Source organism: Pieris brassicae, chromosome 3 (genome assembly GCF_905147105.1).
Source record: "Pieris brassicae chromosome 3, ilPieBrab1.1, whole genome shotgun sequence".
Taxonomy (NCBI): Eukaryota; Metazoa; Arthropoda; class Insecta; order Lepidoptera; family Pieridae; genus Pieris; species Pieris brassicae.
The window spans coordinates 7,741,103-7,765,054 of NC_059667.1; the positions used below are offsets into that span (position 1 = coordinate 7,741,103).

The 23,952-nt window shown below is 32.3% G+C and overlaps 1 protein-coding gene across 1 annotated transcript; it reads right to left on the reverse strand.

The window, feature by feature from the left end:
* Window positions 1-558: 558 nt before the first annotated feature.
* On the reverse strand, window positions 559-23,671 carry LOC123707706 (carboxypeptidase N subunit 2-like). The gene is made up of 8 exons (XM_045657988.1): window positions 23,551-23,671; window positions 10,680-10,832; window positions 7,314-7,464; window positions 5,806-5,949; window positions 3,913-4,369; window positions 2,483-2,742; window positions 1,355-1,480; window positions 559-983 (listed from the first exon to the last, which is right to left on the reverse strand). Exons 1-8 carry the CDS (start codon window positions 23,591-23,593, stop codon window positions 743-745), a joined length of 1,575 nt encoding a protein of 524 aa, XP_045513944.1. The 5' UTR covers window positions 23,594-23,671; the 3' UTR covers window positions 559-742.
* Window positions 23,672-23,952: the final 281 nt, after the last annotated feature.

Sequence of the window (23,952 nt, forward strand, 5' to 3'; positions counted from 1 at the left end):
TTTAGGCTACAGTAGAAACACAAAACTTTTACCAACACGCACAATCGCTCATGATACAAAATAACTGTTGAGGACAATAATTTTGTAATGAACCAAGAAAGTTTATTAAAAGGTGTTTATCTCTAGTTATAAATTTATCGCGACGTTTCGTGTGATTTTGAACCGACTTATCATGCAATGATTTTATTTAATTAAAAAAAAATAATCATTTTACAATATAAAAATATTATAAATCTGGATGAAACTATTTTTAGCAGTAAGACCACATGCTTTGTCTTCAATTATTCTGTGCTGTTTTTAGTTATGTATGATGTAAGTAAAATGTGATTACAATCATGTAAACTGTACTTATAAGTTTTGACTTCATTTTAATGTAGTTATAAAAACATAAAAATTTCGTGTAAATATTTCACATCTTTATTTCTCTTTTATTGTTTATTTCTCTTATTCATTTTAATGAGAGATTTATTCAATATTTGTGGTAAATGGAAGCCGGTTAGTTAGTCCTTTTGATTATCAAACAAATAATTTTCTTATTTCAAAAGAATAAAACATGAATGCAATCATATACTTTATTTAAAATAAAAACACGGCATCTTAAGGGTGACAAATTTATAGTCATTCTAATACATTAAACAATGGAATGATATTGTCTTTAGAAATCCTTAGAATCTCTGATTCCAATCATTCCTTCTAAAAATATACTTAATCAAAGCAAACTTAGCACTACTTATCCAAAGTATTACCAATCTTCCATACCCTGTATTTCTTCCATACTTTCCTGTGGCTTCCTATTAACAGTAACATTAAGAGCCAGAAGTTGCTGCATAGGCAATCGTGGTGATAAATTAACCATACTCGCCCATTGTCCAGCACAAAGCTCAGGGAACTTCAATTTCTTCAAGAAATGACCTTCTAAATACCAAGGTGAGACGCAAGTGGGTGAATAATCCCAGATTTTCATTTCATTTAATCGGACCCATCTAAAAATCGTTATAATGACTATTGTAGCAATAAAACATCGAATTATAACCGAAAAAACAAACAACACTTGCACAAATATATTGGTAATCAAAAGCTTGTCTAAGGTCTCTAGTCACTAAACGCTTCATTTTCTGTCTTCTTAACAGGCAGATAAAAATATGAACTCTTTAAACAGACTAGGGGTGCGAGGAGATAGCTGTGATCAAGAATTATTTGAATTGTATGTGGTATTTTCATTAGTTAAATTGTATGTAGTACAATTGTAAAAACGAAATTTAAATATTGACAATATCCCACAAACGCGAAGACATTTTCTGAGTAACATAACCGAGACGTTTTAGTGAATTTTCCAAGAATAACGCTTACTTACGCTGAAATATACAGAGCGTGACAGTCGCAGTGCCATGGGTTGTTTGACAATTTTACGTTAGCGAGTTTGGGCATATAGTCAAATGTACGTGACGGAAGGGAAGGGAGCATGTTGATGTCCAAATATCTGAAATTATTTTTAATCATATCAAAGTTATACTTTATAGTTACATTATTATATAGTTGGAACAGTGGCTTCAGCGTGTGGCGGCCTCATCCCTGAGGTCGTAGGTTCGATCCCCGGCTGTGCACCAATGGATTTTCTTTCTATGTGCGCATTTAACATTAACTCGAAAGGTGAAGGAAAACATCGTGAGGAAACCGACTTGCCTTAGACCCAAAAAGTCGACGGCGTGCGTCAGGCACAGAAGGCTGATCACCTAGTTGCCTATTCAATTTACAAATGATCATGAAACAGATACATAAATCTGAGGCCCAGACCTAAAAAAGGTTGTAGCGCCATTGATTTTTATTTCTTATAATATAGTTGCCAAATGGACTGGAAGCTTACCTGATCAGCTCAGGGCTCAGCCGGTGACAGTGCATTGCCGGCCTTTTTATTAGATATACTAATAAAATTACTGTACTAATAGTATCACTATTTAATTTAAGTAAATAGTATTTTAAATCTTAACTGGGCTTACACAATTAAACATTTATTCGTTCTAAAATGTTTGTAGAACGAATGTGTGTTTCGAACATTCAACGCCTACCTATTTGAAGGTTAATGTAAGATTATAAGACCCTAATGGTGGTCGGAAATGTTAATTAAGATTTTACGATCATTTAACACTTCACGGGTAAGATTCCAAGACAGCCATCGGTGTCACTTCTGTATTACTGTAATCGTTACCCATAAGCACTTTGTGCTAAACGAGTCCTATTACAGCCATGCTTCCTATTTCCTAATCCATCCTAATCACGATCAAGAATGCTGCTGTTATTTAGATTTATTAATAAGTTGCCAATACAGATAAATTAATCCAAATACATTTACCCCCTGCCTAAGTATTTGCCATAATTTCACTTCATGAAGTAAATAATAATAATACGTGTGCTCATGCAAAAATGTGCCCTTGTTATAAAAAAAAACATCTACCTATTGTTAGAGTGTATACAAAAAACTCACAATGTTGTAAGATTTTTAAGCATTGCAAATGTTTTGAAATGTATTTCATATATTTGATTCTCTGAAAATATTAATGACGTCATGTTTCCCAGCCCGTGAAATGAGCTTTCATTCAAATATTTCAACTTATTTCTGGATAAATCCAGTTTTTCCAGGCTTGAACAGTTTGCGAATGCGTTATCTGGTAACTCTGATATGAGATTATCTTTTAAGTCTAAGTTTCTCAAATAACCAAGATTTCTAAACTCGACTCCCGATATCTGAAAAAAAAGTTCAATGATGTAAACTGATATCAACATTTCTAGGTAGTAAGTATCTATGAGAGGTTATTTTCTTTAAGCAAGTAAGTTCCTCATTATATTTTCCTTTACCATAAGTGTTTTTTGCGATAGAGTGAAATCATTGCAGCAATCGATAAATCAACGACATTAGGTATGAGAATTGGTTAACATAGTAATGTTTCACATTTGAATGTAGTTAAAAAATATATATGTCGGAGCAATGGCGCTATATCATCTGCCGTTATGATTATATAATATATATCACAGAGCTCATAATTTAATAACGTCGAAGTCAAATTGGTTCAAACCGGTAACATACTGGTGGTTTATTAGATTTGACAATATTACTAGATCTAAAAATGAAACACTATTTAATTGTCTGTAGTTATAGTAATTTTCTAGTCATTATTGTTAATCTCGGAGCAATGAGGCTAGTGTCAGCTATTATTGTCATAATTTAATAACGTCGAAGTCAAATTAGTTCAAACCGGTTAATATTGGCAGTTTATTAGATTTCACAATATTACTAGATCTAAAAACTAAAGACTATTTAGTATTTCATAGTCTGTAGTTATAGTAATTTTCTGGTCATTATTATTAATGTCAGAGCAATAGGGCTAGTGTCAGCTATTACTATCATTATAATTTAATAACGTCGAAGTCAAATTAGTTCAAACCGGTTAATATTGGCGATTTATTAGATTTGACAATATTACTAGATCTAAAAACTAAAGACTATTTAGTATTTCATAGTCTGTAGTTATAGTAATTTTCTGGTCATTATTATTAATGTCAGAGCAATAGGGCATGTGTCAGCTATTACTATCATTATAATTTAATAACGTCGAAGTCAAATTAGTTCAAACCGCTTAATATTGGCGGTTCATTAGATTTGACAATATTACTAGATCTAAAAACTTAAGACTATTTAGCATTTAATAGTCTATAGTTATAGTAATTTTCTTGTCATTATAATTAATGTCGGAGCAATGGCATTAGTGTCAGCTATTATTGTCATTATAATTAAATAACATCAAAGCCAATTTAGTTCAAACCCGTTAATACTGGTGGTTTATAAGATTTAACAATCTTAATCTAAATCTATAATTTAATGACTATGAATTCGATTATAATAATGAAAATACTTACACTCATTATATTATTCTTTGAAAGATCCAAAAACGTCAAGCTAAAAAGATGGCTGAATAAATCGTTCGGGATGTAGCGCAAACCATTTTTATCCAAGAGCAATGTTTCCAGGCATGAGAGGCTCTCAAATGCACTCTCTGTTATATTATTTATTTGATTATTCGACAGTTTTAACATTTGCAAACTCTTCAAATGAAAGGTACCGTTTTGTATCTGTTGAATTTTGTTATTTGATAGATCCAGTATTAACAACGAGCGTAAACCCACGAAGCTGTCAGACGGTATGTACACAATCTGATTGTTTGAAAGGTCTATTGTTTCTAAATATGTGTTGTTTGCGAATAACCTCTCTGGTAATGTGTACAAGAAATTATTAGATAAATCAACGTGGAATAGCTTTTTTGTGTGGCGAAAAGCCTCGCTGTCTATCTCCTCTAAGTAATTCCTTTGTAGGCGGCTGGAATGAAAGGATTTTCTCAGTAAATGATAAATCACAGAGAGCTGGTCATAAAGTGTCGTTTTTCAACACGACTTTGAACTCTCGTATCTCCCATCGGGACACTGAAAAAAGACGGCGAACGTTTTCGAGCGATAGTTGAATAAAACTTTTATTAATCAGTATTCGGCATACTTCATTTAAGACATAAAAATTTAATTAATCTTATTTCATTATTTTGACTGGAGTACTTATGTCTTTTTTCATCACATCGTAAACAGAATAAGACAAAAAGAGATAAAAGATTAATTTAATTAAGAGTGAAATTAGACTGATTAGTTAATCAAAAATATGTGCGTCTCGGGACGCAAGGTAGAAGTGACAACATATACTAATCTAAATTGAACTATTTAATTCTGTAATTTTCCGTGGATCATCTTTTGATTCATTCATCATATTTTTTTATAATCACTTTCATGAGGGGTGATAATTAAATGCTCACTTTCAACAGTAAATGTCTAACGCAAACTAAACAATGAGTAGAAAGAGGGGAAAGCGTATGTCCAACATACGCATGAGAGAGGAGGAGCCTGCCCAGCGTTGCCGTATGTGTAGGAGAAAGGTAAGCTGTATAGACTGGCACCGTAACGCGTTACGTAACGAAGCGGTTTACCCTCCTAAAAACATTATTAACAATTTGAGGTCCAGACTACTCACGGTTGTAGCGGCACTGGTTTTTTCTTAATAAAATGACGTCGTAAAAATATTTTTAACTTAAAGCGTAGTTCGAAGTTATTTTTATGCACATATTCTTATCATAGCTAAACTTTAATTTCCCTGAAATGTAACGTGGTTACAACTTCAGTACATTGTTGAAGTCCTTATGTTACTATTGATTACAGATAAAACGTGTTTGAAAACAACATAATTCGTAGAGCGAGAACTTTAAAACATTATAAAATATTTTACTTTAAAGTTTAAACCGTTCAGAACATTAAAAAAAGAATAAATATATTTAAAGAATGCAACTTTAATTGTGGAATGCGACGGTGACTCTAAAATATTATTATGGATTATATTTGATACTAATTAAATTTTGAGCTTCTATGATCAAAAAGATCTATAACAAAGGTCCTCGCAAAAACCGAGTAAATAGAAACCAATTTGCTTTATTTGCTTTTTTAAATGTATTTTTATTTAATAGTATACATGAATAACGAATACTGACTGTGAATATACGACACATATAATACAAAAGGCCATTTTTTTGGGAAATATATATAACCTTTATTACTTCAGGGTTAAGTATTCATCCCTAAGTCGCATGTCCAGTCTTTATCTCATCATTCTAATTAATAAAAAATATTAAGCTGATCAAGCCGTTTTTGTGTTTACACACACAATTTTTTCCTATATTAGTTACTCCATCAATATTCATTCATTAATGAAATACTCACAGTATCCTTAAATTGACAAGTGACTCAAAAAGTCCTGACGGCAAGTACTCCACGTGATTGTCAAACATGTCGAGCTCAGATAATGTTCGCATACCTTTGAAAGTTGACTTGTGTAATGTACGAAGCTTATTCGTACCTAAGTCACTGAAAATACAAAATAATTATGAAAAACAAAAGAAAACTATAGATGTTACATTATAAGAGCTTTACATCGCAATACAGCGAAGAAATGTTGCCAGCATCAAATTTCACAGCGAACTTTTTAAATTTAAATTTGCAATACAAAGAATTTATTGTTTAAATAGACTTTTATTTGAATAAAAATCGTTTATTTGAAAAAAAGGCTGTAATATGTGTGTCTCATTGTAGATTCTGTCTTAAGCGAACGGATTTCCTGACGACGTTTCACTTCACAGAATTGCGTGCACACAGATAGAAAAAAATGATCGACATTCAAACAACTTGAGCTGAGGGTGCAAAACTGTTATTTAAATAAAACAGGCAACATTTAACCCATTTAAATAAAAATATATACAATACTTCTGATAATATTATCAGGCGCAAACAATAAATTAACATAATAAATTCTCTTACAATATTCCGTGATTAAGAATCTGTTACTGGGCTAATAAGAAACAAATGAACGTCTTGTTTTTACTTTTGATTGCTTTCTATATATTAATGAGAAATAAATGAATTTAATTGCACCAATACTATTTGTTTTCATCGCTTAAGAAACACAATTTGAGATATGGGACTTTATTTTTGTATTAGGGAAGAATATTTACATATTTAAACTTCGTTGCAAAAAATACAGTACAATTAAAATAATTAAAAAAAGGACTTGTGGCCTTATCGCTTTCGAGAAATCTCTTCCAGGCAATCACTTTAAGGATCAGTATTTTTTTTTATTTACATCGGCTCATTTGATGTTAAGTGATACCGCCGCCGATGTGGACACTCACATTGCCAGAAAGCTTGCCAGCCTTTTAAGAAATTGTTGGGTCTCTCCTTGAAGGATCGTAAGTCAAATTGGTTTATTGGGCAGCTGGTTTAACATAGTGGTGGTGCGCGGCAAAACTACCTTAAGAAACGCTCAGTTGTGGAAAGACAGACATTGAGGTGATACGGTTGGCATATTGTATTCTGCCTTGTATACCGATGATAAAACTCAGCGGCAGGTATTAGTCCGAACAACTCTGAACACCCTTAACGGTTAATGCTGTAGAAGATGCAGACTGATACCACATCTCTTTGCAGCGCCAAGGGATCAAGCCGCTCGGAACGGTAAGAAATTAGGTGCGCGCAAGAAATGCAAAACTAACATGTACAATTACTTAGACGTAAAGAATGGACGAAATAAAGCAATTATAAAGTATGATATTGAAAACACACATTAATCAGATTTTCATCAAAACTGAATATTAGATTCTGAAACTAAACAGTGTAAAATATCTGTAACATATTAAGTATCCGTAGATTTTATAATAAATATCAAGAATACATACATGGTATAAATATCGATAGGCACTATCAAATCCGCCGTCAGAGCTGTTAAGCCGGACCTCCAACAATTTAATGATCTATGAACTGCATCGCATCTGCAAACACTCTTTGAGCATTGTCGCCATCGGGACTGCGCTAAGCTAATCGTCCATGCTGAAAACAGTTAATAGACAGTATTTACAAGTTTCTTAACCTTTAAGTAATATTAACAATTATGTAATAATAATAAAAATAAAGTTTGGTCCCTGTGGTAGTGTACGTTAACGTTAGTGTAATAACGCTGGTAGCTGGTACAGCGAGGAAATGTCCTCGCTGTATTGCGATACTTATTCGAAAAGAAAACACTTATAAAATATATAATATTAAATACATAACACAATATCGCTACTATAAACTTAGTCTGTGAACATGTAAAGATGTCAATAGTGTCGGATACAGCATTTAGTAAGCGCAACGGTCTTTAATATAATATCAATAAATAAATGCGATTTGCAAAATGCAAAATTAAATTAAATTTTTGGTGTTAGCATAGCCAACGTGTTACTTAGACCGAAGTGTAAATCAAATTCAAATTATAGTGACGATAATGCAGTGAAATTATTCTTTCGTGTCATTGCATTAAGGCTAACTAAAACCACATTAAGGAGAAACGAAGTTCGCGGGGGCAGCTAGTGTGGTATATATTAAACATTAAAAATAAATCAATAGCGAAACAACATTTTTAAGGCCTGGGCCTCAGATTTCTGTTTCTGTTTCATGATCATTTGTTAATCGAATAGGCGAGTAGGATCACCCACAGTGCCTGACGCAGTCGTCGACTTTTTGGGTTAAAGGCAAACCGGTTTTCTCACGATGTTTTCCTTCACGGTTCGAGCTTATGTTAAATGCGGACATAGAAAGAAAATCCATTTATGCACAGCCGGGGATCGAACCTACAACCTCAGGGATGAGAGTCGCACGCTGAAGTCACTAGGCCAACACATGAAGAGAGACTCACACAAAAAGAGACTAGACCACGACACAGGAAATGCTATTGTGCCTAGAGCATTTTCTTTTTCAAATTATACATGCTCAGTGGCATTACAAACATTTTTAAGTCCGGGCCTAAAATTTCTGTATCTGTTTCATGATCATTTATCAATCAAGGCAAGTAGGCGATCAGCCTCGGCTAAATTTTTGATTGTTTACAAGGCTTTCTCGCGATGTTTTCACTCGCCATTCGAGCGAATGTTAAATGTGGACATTGGTGCACAGCCAGGGATCGTAACTACAACTTGGGAGGGATGAGAGTCGCACACTGAAACCACTAGGCCAACACTCTCTAAATTTAATAAAGTTTTAATTCTTATCTCAAATAATAGATTATAGAGGTATCTGCAATTTACATACGATATCTAACTGTGTAATGTTATAAAAGACCTTTTTAGCAAATTCATTGAGCTGTAAATTCAATCTACATTGTTTAGAAAACTTCAATAAGCAGCTTAAGAATCGTTTAAAATATTAACGATTTTCAGTAAGATATTAATGAAAGCGAAACAGTTAGTGGATTATATGACTCAATACCAGCGTAGCCTGGAATCTGACAAGCGTTTATAACCACTACTAATGTTTTGAAATGGCCTATTGCAAATGGAACGTCTATAATAATTCCTACAACGTCAAGATTAGACAATTTTCATGCACTTGATGTAGTATACGTGGTAATTTTTATTTTAATAAAATGTTATTAGAGTACTGATGTTATTTTGAATGCAAAAATGTATTAACTAAAGCCCGTGTTGAGGATAAAGGCAAATCGTACTTAAAAATGGTATCGAAAATTAGTATGACCGCTATAATCGTTGTATCACAAAAGCAATCCAGAAGGCAGGAATTATCAAATTCTATGATAAAAAGTTTCTATGTTAGCCTACGAACTTTTCTGCCCACTTTTGAATTACTATACGCATTGTACATTGACAATTCACGTATTGATAATCGTAATGTAAACAATACATGTAAAAAGTATACATTATAGTACTGTATTGTGTTATCTTTATAGTGAAGTAGGGTCGTATACAAATGTTAAGAATTTTATGTTACGCAATTTGGCATTTATACAAGTCGCAACGCCGTTATTGGTTTTGGCTCAGACAATTGGGTGTCTCTAATAACTTGATAACCAAGATTGAACCTTTTAATAAGATGTGAAAGTTGGCAAACGGGAGTTGTACTTGGTTTAACTCAGATTTTAAGACATTATGAATTTATCACATTTTATAAAAAAAATTAAATCAAAGAATGAACGAATTCCGCAAACTATATTAAGATAAGTCTCTTATAAAAATACCAGCTTGGCATGTCAAAAACTTTAACAAATGATACTTTGCACTTCTCGAAAATAAATTTTCTCTTCTTTTTTTATAATTACGATTACAAAGAGACCAAAATGAAGTGTCTTAAGTTGATTTCAGGTAATAGTCAAAGGACTTATATAGGAGCAGATATATAACAATTTACTTACTTTTAGGTTAAAACAACTGATAGATTCGTCTGATATTTTATTATAAAACAGGGACAACGAGCTAGAGGTATTTATTATAATTTTCCATGTATTAATTTTTATTTAACTTATGTTTTATTTTTACACTTACTAAGAACTCTTATGGATTAAGAAAATGCCTTTACCGGAGAGGATTCCTGATACCTACTTCTAGATAACTAGAAGGTTAGTGTTGGCCTAGTGGCTTCAGCGTGCGACGCTCATCCCTGAGGTGGTAGGTTCGATTCCCGGCTGTGCACCAATGGATTTTCTTTCTATGTGCGCATTTAACATTCGCTCGAACGGTGAAAGAAAACATCGTGAGGAAACCGACTTGCCTTAGACCCAAAAAGACGACGGCGTGCGTCAGGCATAGAAGGTTGATCACCTACGTGCCTATTCAATTTACATATAAACAGGATGTAGCACCATTGATTATTATTATTATTAAGAACGTTTAAAGTATGAAGTCCCATATCCCTCCAACATTTTTAGTTTTATTTCAGTACCGGACATAACTCGACATTTTTTGGGGGTAAGCCGTGTAGTTACCTACCGATAACTTCCATCAGCACGTTAGTTGCTTTTGGGACACACAAAGAAAAATCTAGCACAGCCTAGGGTCAAACGTAACTAAAGGAACAGTTCATAAAGAATGTATTGAATCTTATAAACTTCTTGACACCACGCATAATATTTTCAATAGATCGTTAAAGTTCAGTACTAACAACGTTTAAAAGATTTAAAAATCTAGTCACAATTGGACCGAGCACGTCCAATAAGCGTTTACAGGAACTTGTATGTCCATGATATCGATGGAAAATTTTAATAATATGAAATGCACCTGGTTGTTCAATAGCTCTCAAGCGTCGATCCAGCTGTCGCCATTTCAAATCTTCAGCACACGCTACAGTAGTCTCACCCGATTTGCTTCTCTTAGTCAACATTTGAAGCACTTCGCAAGCTGTGAGAGAGCATTGTGCTTTTATCTGTAAAACTGATAATTTATTTTTAATTATTTATGTACAAAAACAAACAGCAATTGTAAGGAAACAAGTTATACAAATCATAACCAATGTTTGGCCTCGATAATTCGCGCGGAAGGCATGCGAAAACATAGTGTTTATAATTAATTATTTCACAAAGATAACTAGATATTATTAAGAAAACACTGTTTAACCGGATTGAAGCTATGTATTATTATTATAAACCTATAATTATTTACATAATTTTAAATTTAAAGCTATATTAACAAAAGACTATATATAATACTATATAACTATTACTATATAACTACTACCAAATAAGACCTTAAATTACAAAGCAAAATAATCCAAGAGAGTGATAACAGAATGGCCTTCTTGTAATTGGATGGGCGATCCGAAAATTTAGCAAATGTAGGCTGTATCGGAAACCTGCCTACGATATTTGAGTCTTATACGCAGTACAGACTATGTAAGAATGTGGAGACACGCGTGGCCACAAGCACTTCTGTTTCTTAATAGATACACGATTATTATTTATTACTATTTATTTTTTATGAACATTAAAAACAATACTAAAAAGGGATTCATTAATAGATGTAGAACGTTTACTTAAATATTTGGATTTATCCAACAGAACGTTCTTAGTTCCTATCGCGATTCTCTTTTGTTTTGATTGTACCGCGCGATCCCAATGTTACGATTAGATTGAAAGGGCTATGAAAATGTCAGGATCGGATTCGCTGTTAACAAATTTATAGAGTTGCGCTTAAAATCTTTATTATTAGCATATTAAATTTATTTCCACCATACAAATATACAGTATTTAGAATATTCCTAACTTAGTAAATTTAAATTAATATGTATTGTTAGGGTAGTTAGAAAATTATTGTGACGTCATCTGACGAATAGTATAAAAGCAATGTAAGATCACAAGGTAGGGTATCCCTTCCCGAAAAAAAGGCTCGTAGTAGGCCCGACATACACTAACGGATCCGGACGATCCAATTACCATAGCTAACAATAAATTACAAGCCGCCCGCGCGGCAAATAATAATAAAAATAGCCAAACACAGATTAGGGTAAAAAAACCGCCTTCACCGGGGAAGGCGAGGACCTTTACTTCGTACTTCGCTCACTCCAGTGAGCTTCCGTCCTGCCCTTCAGGGGATTGACCACCCCGCGACGGCACAAGCCGAGGTTCGAGTCTCACAGGAGACGCCCTTGCGCTAGTCGCGGGATCATAAAAAGTATCGGCACGCATTTCTCTGGTTGCGTCGAGGTGCACGGAATCTTAACCGACTGTCACCTATCTATTATTACTGCTATTATTTTTATTGATTAAATTATAAATTAATTTGTATTTCGTGCTGTACTTCTGATGTCTGAGCTAATTCCGACCACTTTATAAATTGTGTAAATTATTTTTAAATGTAAATAGATATTTAAAAATATAATATAAATAGATACATATACAATAGAACATCCAGAATTATATAAACAGGTATGATAAACTTATAACCATAGTCATAAAAATCTGGGTAATTGCACTATCTTAACAAAACTATTATTTTCCCTCTTTTTGTCATATTGTGTTAATGTTGTAATACTAAGAGGTAGATGAGCACTTTAGTTAAAACTGTAGAATTACACTGATTTAGTTGTTAATAATTGTAGTGATGTGAATAGAATTGTACTTATTATATAAAATAATTGTCATACCAGTGAATTTCTTAAAAAAAAGTAAGAAATTACATCTTTTTTTGTAATACTTGTTGGGTATGCATGTAAAACATGGAGAAATTTACAACTAACATAAAACAGTATAAAACATGTCAAAGAGGCATGGAAAGGAACACGCTAAATATTAAAAAGGTAGACACAAGATAAGACACAAACCAAAGCAATTGATGCTGAGCCATGGCAAAAAACTGAAGTTCAAGTGGGCAGGTCATGTAGCGCGCCTTACAGATCACAGATGGACGAAAGCAAATAACTACATGGAGAGGCCCACGAGGCAAACGGTACAGATGGATGCAAATAGCTCGAGATAGAGAAAGATGGCAAGCCTTGGAGGAGGCCTTTACCGGACAGGGTTCCTGATACATACTAACTGTTACAAATATTTACTAACACATAGGATAACCAGATCTTAGTGTATCAGGAAATAATTTAAGGCTAAAAATAAATAAATTGCTCAAGTGATAAAGTTTATATCTCAATTTAATAAGCTTCATTTTTTATTAATAAAAGCTTGCTAATGCTCAGCACAAGCAATTACAATCAAACATGACATACACAAAGCGATGATATTACAAATATTAAACGAACGAATGAAAACGAAAAATATCAGAAATTAAAGAAAACTATTTAGGTTTAGGATTTCTGAGTCTGTTTTATGATCAATTGTTTATTTTAATGGGTGATTAACCTTTTGTGTCTGACACTCTTTTGGCTTTGTAGATCTATGGTATGGATTCCTCACGATGTCTTCCTTCGAGAGTAGCGAGTGTAAAGCGCCAATACTTAGAAATTTCATTAGAGCACCAAATGTCGAAAATGCGACCTTAATAATTTTATTTAATATACTTTAAGTCTAGTTGTGAAGCTGTATCAGCTAGTTTCCGATTTCCAATTTTCATACATGCTGATTCTAACTTCATTATTATTTAAGATTGAAATTTCAAACATCAAAATTTCTTTTTTTAGTTTTTGTATAGTGAATTTCGATGAATTGGCTAGTAAAAATATATCGAACAAGTGGATATAGAAACGCGTATTTCTAAAGGTCTACTACAGACTACGAAAGCGATATCGTGTTTAATTGTGTACATATTAGTGTTAAAACAGCATAAAATTTAGTTGCCCAGTTACAAATTACCTAAACGACTGTGTTTTATAATGTAATGTTTTATGACGACAAATGACGCTAAGTTAAAAGAAACATTACATTACAACGTAACTAAATATGAGTGCATACTACACGAAATTGCAAATATGTATATGTTTCATTCTAAGAGTGGGCAAGTTTCGATAATAATGTAAAATTTTAACTGTCTAAGAATAGCGTCATTGTTATAAAGAATTTTTTACTGCATATTATAAATTCAGTACCGTAAAATACTCCAACTTTGCCACCAGGGAAAACTTTGCCCAAAATACAATTTCTAAGGAAATCATCTCATGTCAAAACAAGTATCAGACTTATGACAACATTGATTATGACAAAATATACATGTGGGAACAGAATAACACGTGTGCTTTCAACTAGACTCGGTTACCTGTCGGCACTTGATAAAGACGGGGTGTGTTTTTGCGGGCAAATTTCCGTGGATATTTGGAAGTGGATTGTGCGTCATGGCGAAAACACCGATACGTTTAATGGATTGTTTGACATGTAAAACAATTTGATGATAGTTTCGTTACTGTAACTCATGCTTTACCAAAGTTATGATAGCGGGCAAAGTTACTCAGTAATGTGCAGCAGTATTATCAGCAGTATCATTATGCAACTTTGCCCGCCGTCAAAAAACATCTAGGGTTGTCAATTTAGTTTCATTTTATATGGCCGCCCAAAAATGAGAGTAATGTTTTCAGAGTTTATGTCTGTATGTTGTATTTTATATTTTACCAGTCATCCACATAATATATTATATATAAATAAAATAAATCAATATTATTATGTAGGTATGATGTATCGTTGGAATCCTTACATCATCTAAATTCTCTACAAAAAAGAGTGTAAAACACTTTGTAGGTAACGTTCGTTCGATTAATAGTGTAAATCATACAGTAATTTATTTACGAAAATTTAAGAATCTAAATGTGATACAGGAATGACCTTTTCATATCCAACAGTTGCTGACATTTTGCACCATAAAACATTTGGAAGATATTATAACAGTTTAACCCGAGCCAACTAAAACTCGACGTGGTCAAATATTATTTCACGTGAATTTTAGTAATTTTAACATACAATAAAAGTTTACTCGACTGAATTTGTGTAAATTTTAAAATAAATAAATAAAAATTCAGTAATTAATGACTGAATAATTTGATTAAGACTATATTTTATATTTTTTTTAATTTACGTACGACAAAAAAGGAAAGGTACGCCTTGAACTTTTGAGGTGTACATCTCTAAGTTTATGTTTTGTTATAAGCACTTGTTTAATTTATTTTCAGATTTTTTTAATGTTGATTTTTGTCTTTTGAAAAAAATGACAACTGTAACTATTTTACAATAAGAATTTAAGTCTTTAATAAAAATAAATATTTTTTTATTTTTTATATCTTACTTTCCTCTACTTATGTAGGTATTTTCTTATTCACTCAAATATTACAACCCTAGCACATTTAAATCATTACAAACCGTTTGTATGGAGAAGTGAAAATATATGAGGGTAAAATTGCCCACTAATTTTTGTAGAAAAATATTTATGATTTCGAGTAAATCTTTTGAGAGAACGCTTTCATTGCCAAAATGCTTTTACTAGTTCTTTTGGCCTCCAAATAAGTGCTATAGTTCGGCTACATATCATCATGGGCAATGTTGGCTAAAAGTCCAGATAACTGTGCCCGCCTCAAAAATTGTTAGAAAATGGGGAAAACAATGAGGAATGTGATATTTTTTATAAATCAATGCATAATAATAATAATAAATAATAATCATTACAATGTGCAAGATTCGGGAACCCTTTTAAGTAAAAAATATACCTGTGTCAGGGTTTCCAGCTCTTTCATAACAAACTTAGTTATACATTCCTTAAAATATTTAATTTATATATAATTTAGTTACATCTTCTATTAACTTTTTTTTCTTTTTTGTTATTGATTTTTAACTGTTATCAACACACTGGAGTGCATAAGTGAGTGTGTGAGTGAGTGAGTGAGTGAGTTAGTGAGTGAGTCAGTGAGTGAATGAATAAAGTCTGTACTACATACTAGGCCTCAGAACAAGCTCCAACTCTGCGTAGGGTATGTTCATGAGCCAGTCCTTTAGTCGTATTTTTAGATTGTAGACGGTAAGCGGGTAGATGTTAAGCAGCCTATTTAATTTATTATAGATGTAGTCTGCTTGCATATTGCGTCTCGCAAAGTCAGTCCTAACGGTCTGACCGACGACAACATCCCTATTTCTTTTTAAGAACAGCCTACTATCAAATAGTAGCGCTCTGTGCGATTTTAAAATTAGACTCAGGACATACAGCTTCCTAACGGAAAGTAATTGGCTGAGATGATAAAGTTCTTCCGATGGGAATCTGTATGGCTGGAACAGCATGACCTTTAATAGAGCCCTATGTCCCCGTTCCAATTCCAAATTTTTTGTTTTATTGGCCGTTCCCCATATGTTTATGCAATATGTCAGTACGGACTGAACAAGTGCTATGTAAATTCTTTTAAGTATTATATCCGATGTAATGTGTCGCAAAATTTTAAAAATATATGTTAGTTTCCTTAATCTACCAGTCATGGACTCTATATGGGGATACCATGATAGTCGCTCGTCTAATATTTCTCGCTGCCCAAATATTTGATAGAGCTAACTTTTGCTATTGGAAGACACGGACAGTTACTGTCTCTTTGCATATCGCAGTGATGTATTTTAATTTTAAAATCATTAGGTGGTTAAGTTCGATCAGAAATTCTAAAACATACATAGTTAGTTTTCTCTTTATTGAGAGACAAAAGGTTAAAATCAAGCCACTTAGCAATAGTTGTCAGTCCAACTCCCGCTGATATTGTTACCTCTGCCCAGTTAAGCCCTGTGAAAAGTACAGCCGTATCAACCGCATAGGAAAATATTTGCCCGTGATCAAGTTTTAGCTTAATACATTAATATATATTAAAAATAATGTTGGACCTAATATGCTTCCTTGCGGAACCCCATAGGTGATTTCCAATTCATCACTTACGTAATCTCCTACTTTCACTCTCTGTGTTCGCCTTGAAAGGTAATCACAAAATAGATTTAAGGGTGTATCTCTAATGCCTATATGCTCCATTTTATGTAAAAGTGAGGAGATACAGACTGTATCGAAGGCCTTTTTTAAATCTAGAAATGCACCAAGGCATTTCTTTCCCTTATCAAGATTTGATACTATTAGAGACGTTAATTGGCCATATTTAAATCTTCAGTTGATTTTCCTTGCCTGAATCCATATTGTGAGCTTGATAGAATATTAAATTTATTAAGGTAGTTTAGTAATCCAATATTTAGTACCTGGCCTGTAGTTATTTACTTTGTCTTTATCGCCTGATTTAAGCACCGGTACAATAATAGCTTGCTTAAGTTTAGTCGGAAATATCCCTTTTTGAAAACATAGGTTGACCAGATGACATAAACAAGGTACTAAAAGACCTCTACCGAGTTTTAGATTATCCCACCCCGGTGCGCTATCTGATTTTAGGTTTTTGATTATGTGATCAACCTCTAGATGGTCGGTACTAAATAGAACAAACGAATGCAAGCTGGATATAGGGGCTAGTGCTGATGTGGAGGAGTGTGACAAGCTTTGTTGAATTTCCTGAGCCAGTAGAGGGCCAAGATTTGTGAAATAATTATTAACTTCATTTACAGACTCTGTAGCCTTAAGATTTAATAGTTCGTCATTATTATCTTTTGTTTGACTCATATATGTAATCTTTTTAATATTTTTCCACAACTGTTTTGGGTCGTTAACTGAATTATTTAATTGTGTTCTTTCATATTTTCGTTTTAGTTTTTTTATTAAGTTATTACAAAAAATTCTATACCTTTTATAAGTAATTGATAGAACTTCGTCATATTAATTATTTTTTAAACGCTTTTGCATTGCAGTTATCCACGGCTTCAATATCTGAAGGTTTTTAGATACCTTCGTGATTATTGTATTTTCTTCTAAGGATTTTTTAATCTTATTTATTAATTTATCAACGACTTCATTTGGATCCTCGCAAAGTAAGAGATTATTCAGATTTTTATGAGATAATGTTATTATCGCTTTATCAAAATCTGTATAGGTTTTAAGTTTTTTAACCTCTACTGCGTTATGCATTTTTAATTTCTGTAAGCTTAAAAAAAACATGAGATGATCTGTAATTGATGTATTCAATACAGCTACTTTTGCCTGAAATTTTTTATTTTGTTTTTTTATCATAACATGGTCAAGACAGTTATTATTTCTAGTTGGGAAGAGATGTCCCGGCATTAAGCTATATATTGACAGCATACTAAGATAGTTTAGTCTGTTATTTAGGTAACTGTTGTCGACATTGTGAATTAGATTTATATTTATATCACCGGTGATGACTATATTTTTCTTGTTCTTTACATGATCCAAGTGTAGACGAAGTGATTCAAGAAATGATTCTGAGTTCGGAATAGAAGGAGAACGATAAATTCCTAAGATTAAATGATTAAGTACCTCGATTTGTATACAAGATGCATTTTATAAGATTATTTCACGTAATTTGGGTTTAAGATTATTCCTGATATAAGCCACTACGCCATGATTCTGATTAAGGGGATTCTTAGTATAATATGAAGAATATTGGCTAAGTTGAGGAATAAGCTTTGTATTATTCAATCTGCATTCAGTTAATATAATGACATCTACCTCAATTTCCAAACTGCTTAAGGTTACTTGTAGATTGTCGAAATTCCTATAAATGCTTCTTATATTTTGGGTTATAATAGTTAAATCACTTTTTTTAGGGTTTATAAATTGCTTTAGATTTTTTACTTCACACGAAGTGGATATAGCTATTTCAGTTTTATTATCCATAATAAATTTTGAAAAAAGAAATGGTTTTATTTTATATGATCACAATCAATGTAAATCGAATAATTGGTAGGTATTGGTAATTCAGTAATAAATTCCATGTCATGCCGTATTTGAGGGTAGTAACGAGGATATTTGCATTTTGCGTGAAACGTGTAAAGGAAAGAGAAAGCAGAAATGTATCCTTTTCTATGACCATAATCAATGTAAATCGAATAATTGGTAGGTATTGGTAATTCAGTAATAAATTCCATGTCATGCCGTATTTGAGGGTAGTAACGAGGATATTTGCATTTTGCGTGAAACGTGTAAAGGAAAGAGAAAGCAGAAATGTATCCTTTTCTATGACCATAATCAATGTAAATCGAATAATTGAAGGGTATTGGTATTTTAGCAATAGGTGTTATGACATGCAGTATTTGAGGGTAGTATTGAGTATTATTGTATTTTGCGTGATACGTGTAAGAGAGAGAGAGAACATAAATTACGGTTGCAGTATTAATTTTGTCCCGAGTAAAAGAGACAGACAGTACAAGAGGTGCATTTTTATCATGAGTATAAATGAGAGTGTACAATGGTGTATAATGTTTTAGTGTTTTTACATAAGATATTTTGTTGTGATAACAGTTGCAAAAGATAAGGTGACAAGTACATTTAAAAACTAATAAAACCTGCAATAGTCAGTAGGATTGCATTATTTGCTGTATTTGAGCTTCAGTCTTGAGTAAAAGTATTGGTGTATCATCTTTCCTTAGATATACTTTACCATACGAAGTCCAGCAATATTTTCCACGATAAAGGAGTCTAGATGCTTTTGGCGTTAAATTTTCAGATATGTAAATCGGAGTATCTTCATTGGTATGGAATCCTAAGTGTTTAGCGCACAATTTAGACTTGTGTTTTATATTGAAAGCTTTACCCATTTTTATGATGTCGTTCTTAAGCAACATTGAAGTAGTTTCAACCGTAGTCGTGTTTTTAATACCTTCCTTCTTGGAGCGTTGCCTGTAAATATCTTTAATCTCAGTTTTGGGAAGTGAGCAGCCAATGTTTGAAGTCAGACACTTAACCATTTCGAGTAAGTCTTCCTTTGTTTCATTCACCTTTTTTGGGACATTTTTAATTTCAAAATTAGCCTTTCTCATGCCCTTATGCATTTCTTCTATTTTTTCTTTTTGCATGGTTATGATCTTACCATTGCCACAGATACAAAATATGTTGGGGGAAACATACAAAAAACTTGAAATATTTAAGTTTGTTTTTAAAATGTGGGCAATGTTGGCATGTTTTACGGTAGAGAATCGATTTACCCATTGTTTCCCATAGTGCCCATGCCCCACAGGGGGCAATTTGATTGTTATTAGAAAATTAATTGAAAATTTTCTGTTTAGTTCTAGTAATTTCTTCCTAAAACCTAGCATTTAAGTTTCTTAAGTATACAAGAAATATTATAATTATTTGTTTTAAATAGCATAAGAATTTTAGAAATTTTTAGGGGCATTTCATCATATTATAGCTTAAAAAACAATAATATATTTGATGAAAGACGAATTCAATTAAAGTTAGTCTAATTTAGTTACTGTTCTTATGAACGTATGCTATAAGTTGTTTTACATTTAAACCTCTCTTGAAAAGTAAAGGTACTCAAAATAATAGAGTCAGGAACTAAAACTAAGGTAAGCTTATAAGAAAACGATCCAGTCATTTATTAATACTCATTCCTGTCCTCAAAGGTCTCATAGAAAAAAAGTGACTTTGCTTTTCTTTACTTTACTGTACATATTCTAACAAAAGATTTGTTTTAATAAAGCCTTTGACTTTTGAATTTTTTACACTTTTAGTTTAATTATTAAAGTCGTAACTTGGTAACTCGCTAGGAAGATTTTTTATTCGTCTTAGTTTTTGTGCCATGTTGCAGTGTTATTTTTATCTGGAGTCAATCTGAATAGTAAATATATTTGAGATATACCTTCTTGATACGATACTAATTCATTGCCACTATATTTGTATACGTTTATACTAACACATGCCCAATTAAATTAAAAACAAACAGTTTCTCTCATCTTTTGGCAAAACCGCAACTCTGAAATTGTTTCCTGAGTAGCAAGAGTATGAAATTCATGAAATGAAATTCTCATTTACGAAACAGTTCAGAATATTAAAAGTTTATAAAAAGTATACAATTTGGACGTAATAATTTCTATTTTGATTATAAAATGGCGTATATGTAATCAACCACGGATGATATGATTATTGTAACTCTTCAATGGTACATTGTGTACATTTCTAGGATAAAATGAAATCAAACAACACCTGAGGTGAAACTATTGAAATGTTGTTTTTATGTACTTTTACGGATTAAAAAATAATAGTATTTTATTGACCCGTAAAATATAAATACATCTCCAATAATATCTAATATTTTTTGACCAACCTGGGATGTGATTCCTGGGCTCCATAATTTTTTAGAAATTGTAATATTATGTATAAGGTATAAAAACGTTTTCTTTATATCTATTTGTAGTAATGTTTTCATTTCATTTATAAAGAATTTAAAGAAATAGCCCCTTAATAAGCCCTTCAGGCACCAAGGTAAACCCCTTAGAGTTTATTTTTTTTTTCAGTAGTATTAGATTATTTATAATATTTAAGCAATAATAAAAAAAATATCATACTATACTTTTGACACAATAATAACCTCTTAAAATCTTTACATTTCGCGTGTTTTCAGTTAGCAAAATACCTTTGGCTGTGAGTAAAGAATTATTGGCCTAATCCTCTAATAAAAAAGGGATCAATGTTTGAACATTACGGCCTATCAAACGTAAAATCAAGGAATAAAATATTTTATTTATTTATTCATACTTCGTTGCAAACATAAAATAAACACAAATAACACAATACATAAAAATTACAAGGCATGCAACGGGCGGCCTTATAGCTAATAGTTGACCATAATAACTGTACCACAAAGAACGGTTCTGTGGCCGTCGATACACAATCTTATACTACAATAATAAGTCCTGAGTACATACCTCGTTACAATATCTTCTTACCAGGAACACACAATATTATCAGGATATGGAGAAATTCTATTAGTTTGGGAACAAAGAGATAGATTAGACTGATATTAGCTAATACTGTGCCTCACGATAGTTCTCAAAAACGCACTAAACACTCACTATAAAATTCTAAATAGTGGACGTAACTATTATCAATTATAATTAACAAAAAGTATATATCAAAATAAAAATGTGTCTAACGTAACCTGAGTAAATCTCAACAATGAGTCAACTAATAAATGTGACGATCGGCCAAGAAAAAATATTTAGGATCACCCTCATCAAAAATTATTAAATTGAAATTATGTATTTCGAACAATAACTTTTTTATTTTCAAAACGTTATACACGCGAACATATGTATTACTCTCGTAAATCGACTAATACATTACATTTAATAGTAGGTAACTTAATATTAAGTACGACAGTTAGTACTTTATTACTTAACGATAGATTTAAGGGTAGTGAACAAGGCCCCTTCCCTTCGAATTGGATTTAAAGGTATTTTAACCTTGACAAAATGTTACGTTACCTTCTTAATAAGCAATTCTAAGTTAAGCTGTTACATTATTACTGTGAACTATATAGTTGATGTAATTTTTTTAATAGACTCCGTAGTGAATGTATTTACACAAGTCGAAGTCTTCATTTTGAAGTGTTTGTTCAAGCATAGCTCCTCCGTGCCGAGATGTCGATCGAGATGTAAATTGATTCGGTTTTGTATGGAATACCAAAATTTTCTATTTGTTTTCTCGTAAGTTGTATATAAATAAACTTCCTAACTATTTATATATTTCTCAATACAAATAATAAATATTTCAAAGGAATTAATTATATTATGATTATACAGCCTCTATTGTGAATAATAAGGTAAAAACTATAAAAGGAGAATAATGTAGTTTCATAGAATTGATCGATTAAAAATTTCAACAAAATCAAATACAAATATTGTTATATCTGTTCGCGCTAAATCGGTGTCCATCAAAGAAGGATGACAATTGTCGATTTGACTTTGACATACGAAACGGAGATGGTAGATGGTGTCCCGGCGTAATGGCGCAAGGGAGTTAAATTTTAACCGCTGTCGCGTGCGCACTAAATATATACCGCATACCGTATAGCATTTACTTTTTTTTTATTCATCACTGAAGGGTCCTGTGTTTGTGAGATACGCCACCGTTGATGGTAAGTGCTAGTTTTAGACCAGCGCATATTATTTCACCGAGGGGAGGGAAGGGAGCATCCTGGATATAGCTTCCGGATACCCAGGCCCACACAGTATCAAATCATACATTTTCCACTTTACCAAAGAGAGTATAGTTATTGAGCAGTAGTAACAATTTCGTTTTTCTTTAAAATATTAAACTGTAGTTTGTATGGCTGTGTATATCGTCTAAGTATTAGATTATATAAATAAATATCAGAAAAGTGACGTTTTGTAAAATGCACCTTTAACTTCGGAAGTTAAATGAAAATGGTTAATACTTGCCAATTATTATAAAATTATGCATACCAAAAAGTATGCTAATCAGACATTATCGTCATTTAATACATATTGGAATATAAGAACTCATCCTGTATTCCAACGAGAATTCTCGTCAAGAACAGGTTTCTTGCATCGGCTATCTATGGCGCGTCAATGTTTCCATTGGTTAATGACGTTTTACGTGCAATTTTAATGGTTTGATTGTTCTAATGTTATAGTTTATATGACACTGGCATTAGTATATATAATGATTTAAATATATTCGACGTCCTGGTGGACAGAAAAACTGTGTACAATTTGTGTTTTCACCACACCAACTTCCTTTCTATTAAAATCATTTATATAAACTTATTTCTTTTATATTATAGCACATATAGGAAGTAATAATTAAATAACCGTAAATAATAAATCAATAAATGTACCTTTTATTATTAGTTGTATGACGATGATGAGGTGGAGATTCATATCCGGTGGTCCTCAATGTCAACAGGCACCAGTTATTCTGAACATTGGTTACTACGGCCGGCTAAAGTTAGACGCCTTGTTTAACTGAATGAGGCTGGCATTATGCTATACGGTGTCATTTGAAAACTTTAAATTTTTATTTGCGAAATCTAAATTTGACACCTTCTCACAGGATGTGAAATCTAATCCTAATAGAGGTGATATTTTTTCAGATAGCGAGAGTGGTGTGTTTGCTATTAGTTTTTTCTTTAAAATATTAAAATTATTGTTTGTTTAAGGTTTAATGTCATCTTCTGTTTTCTGTTTTATATTGTTTATTAATGTAACCTGTTTTAGCTTTGTGAATGTTCTACGTCTAA

Coding starts and splice junctions, on each gene's coding strand:
- LOC123707706 (XM_045657988.1), bottom strand. CDS start 23,593: ATGAATCTCCACCTCATCATCGTCATACAACTAATAATAAAAG. Junction 5,950..7,313: donor CCTATCGATATTTATACCAT/GTATGTATTCTT, acceptor TTGTATTTTCAG/TGACTTAGGTACGAATAAGC. Junction 1,481..2,482: donor CTTAAAAATCTTACAACATT/GTGAGTTTTTTG, acceptor AAATAATTTCAG/ATATTTGGACATCAACATGC.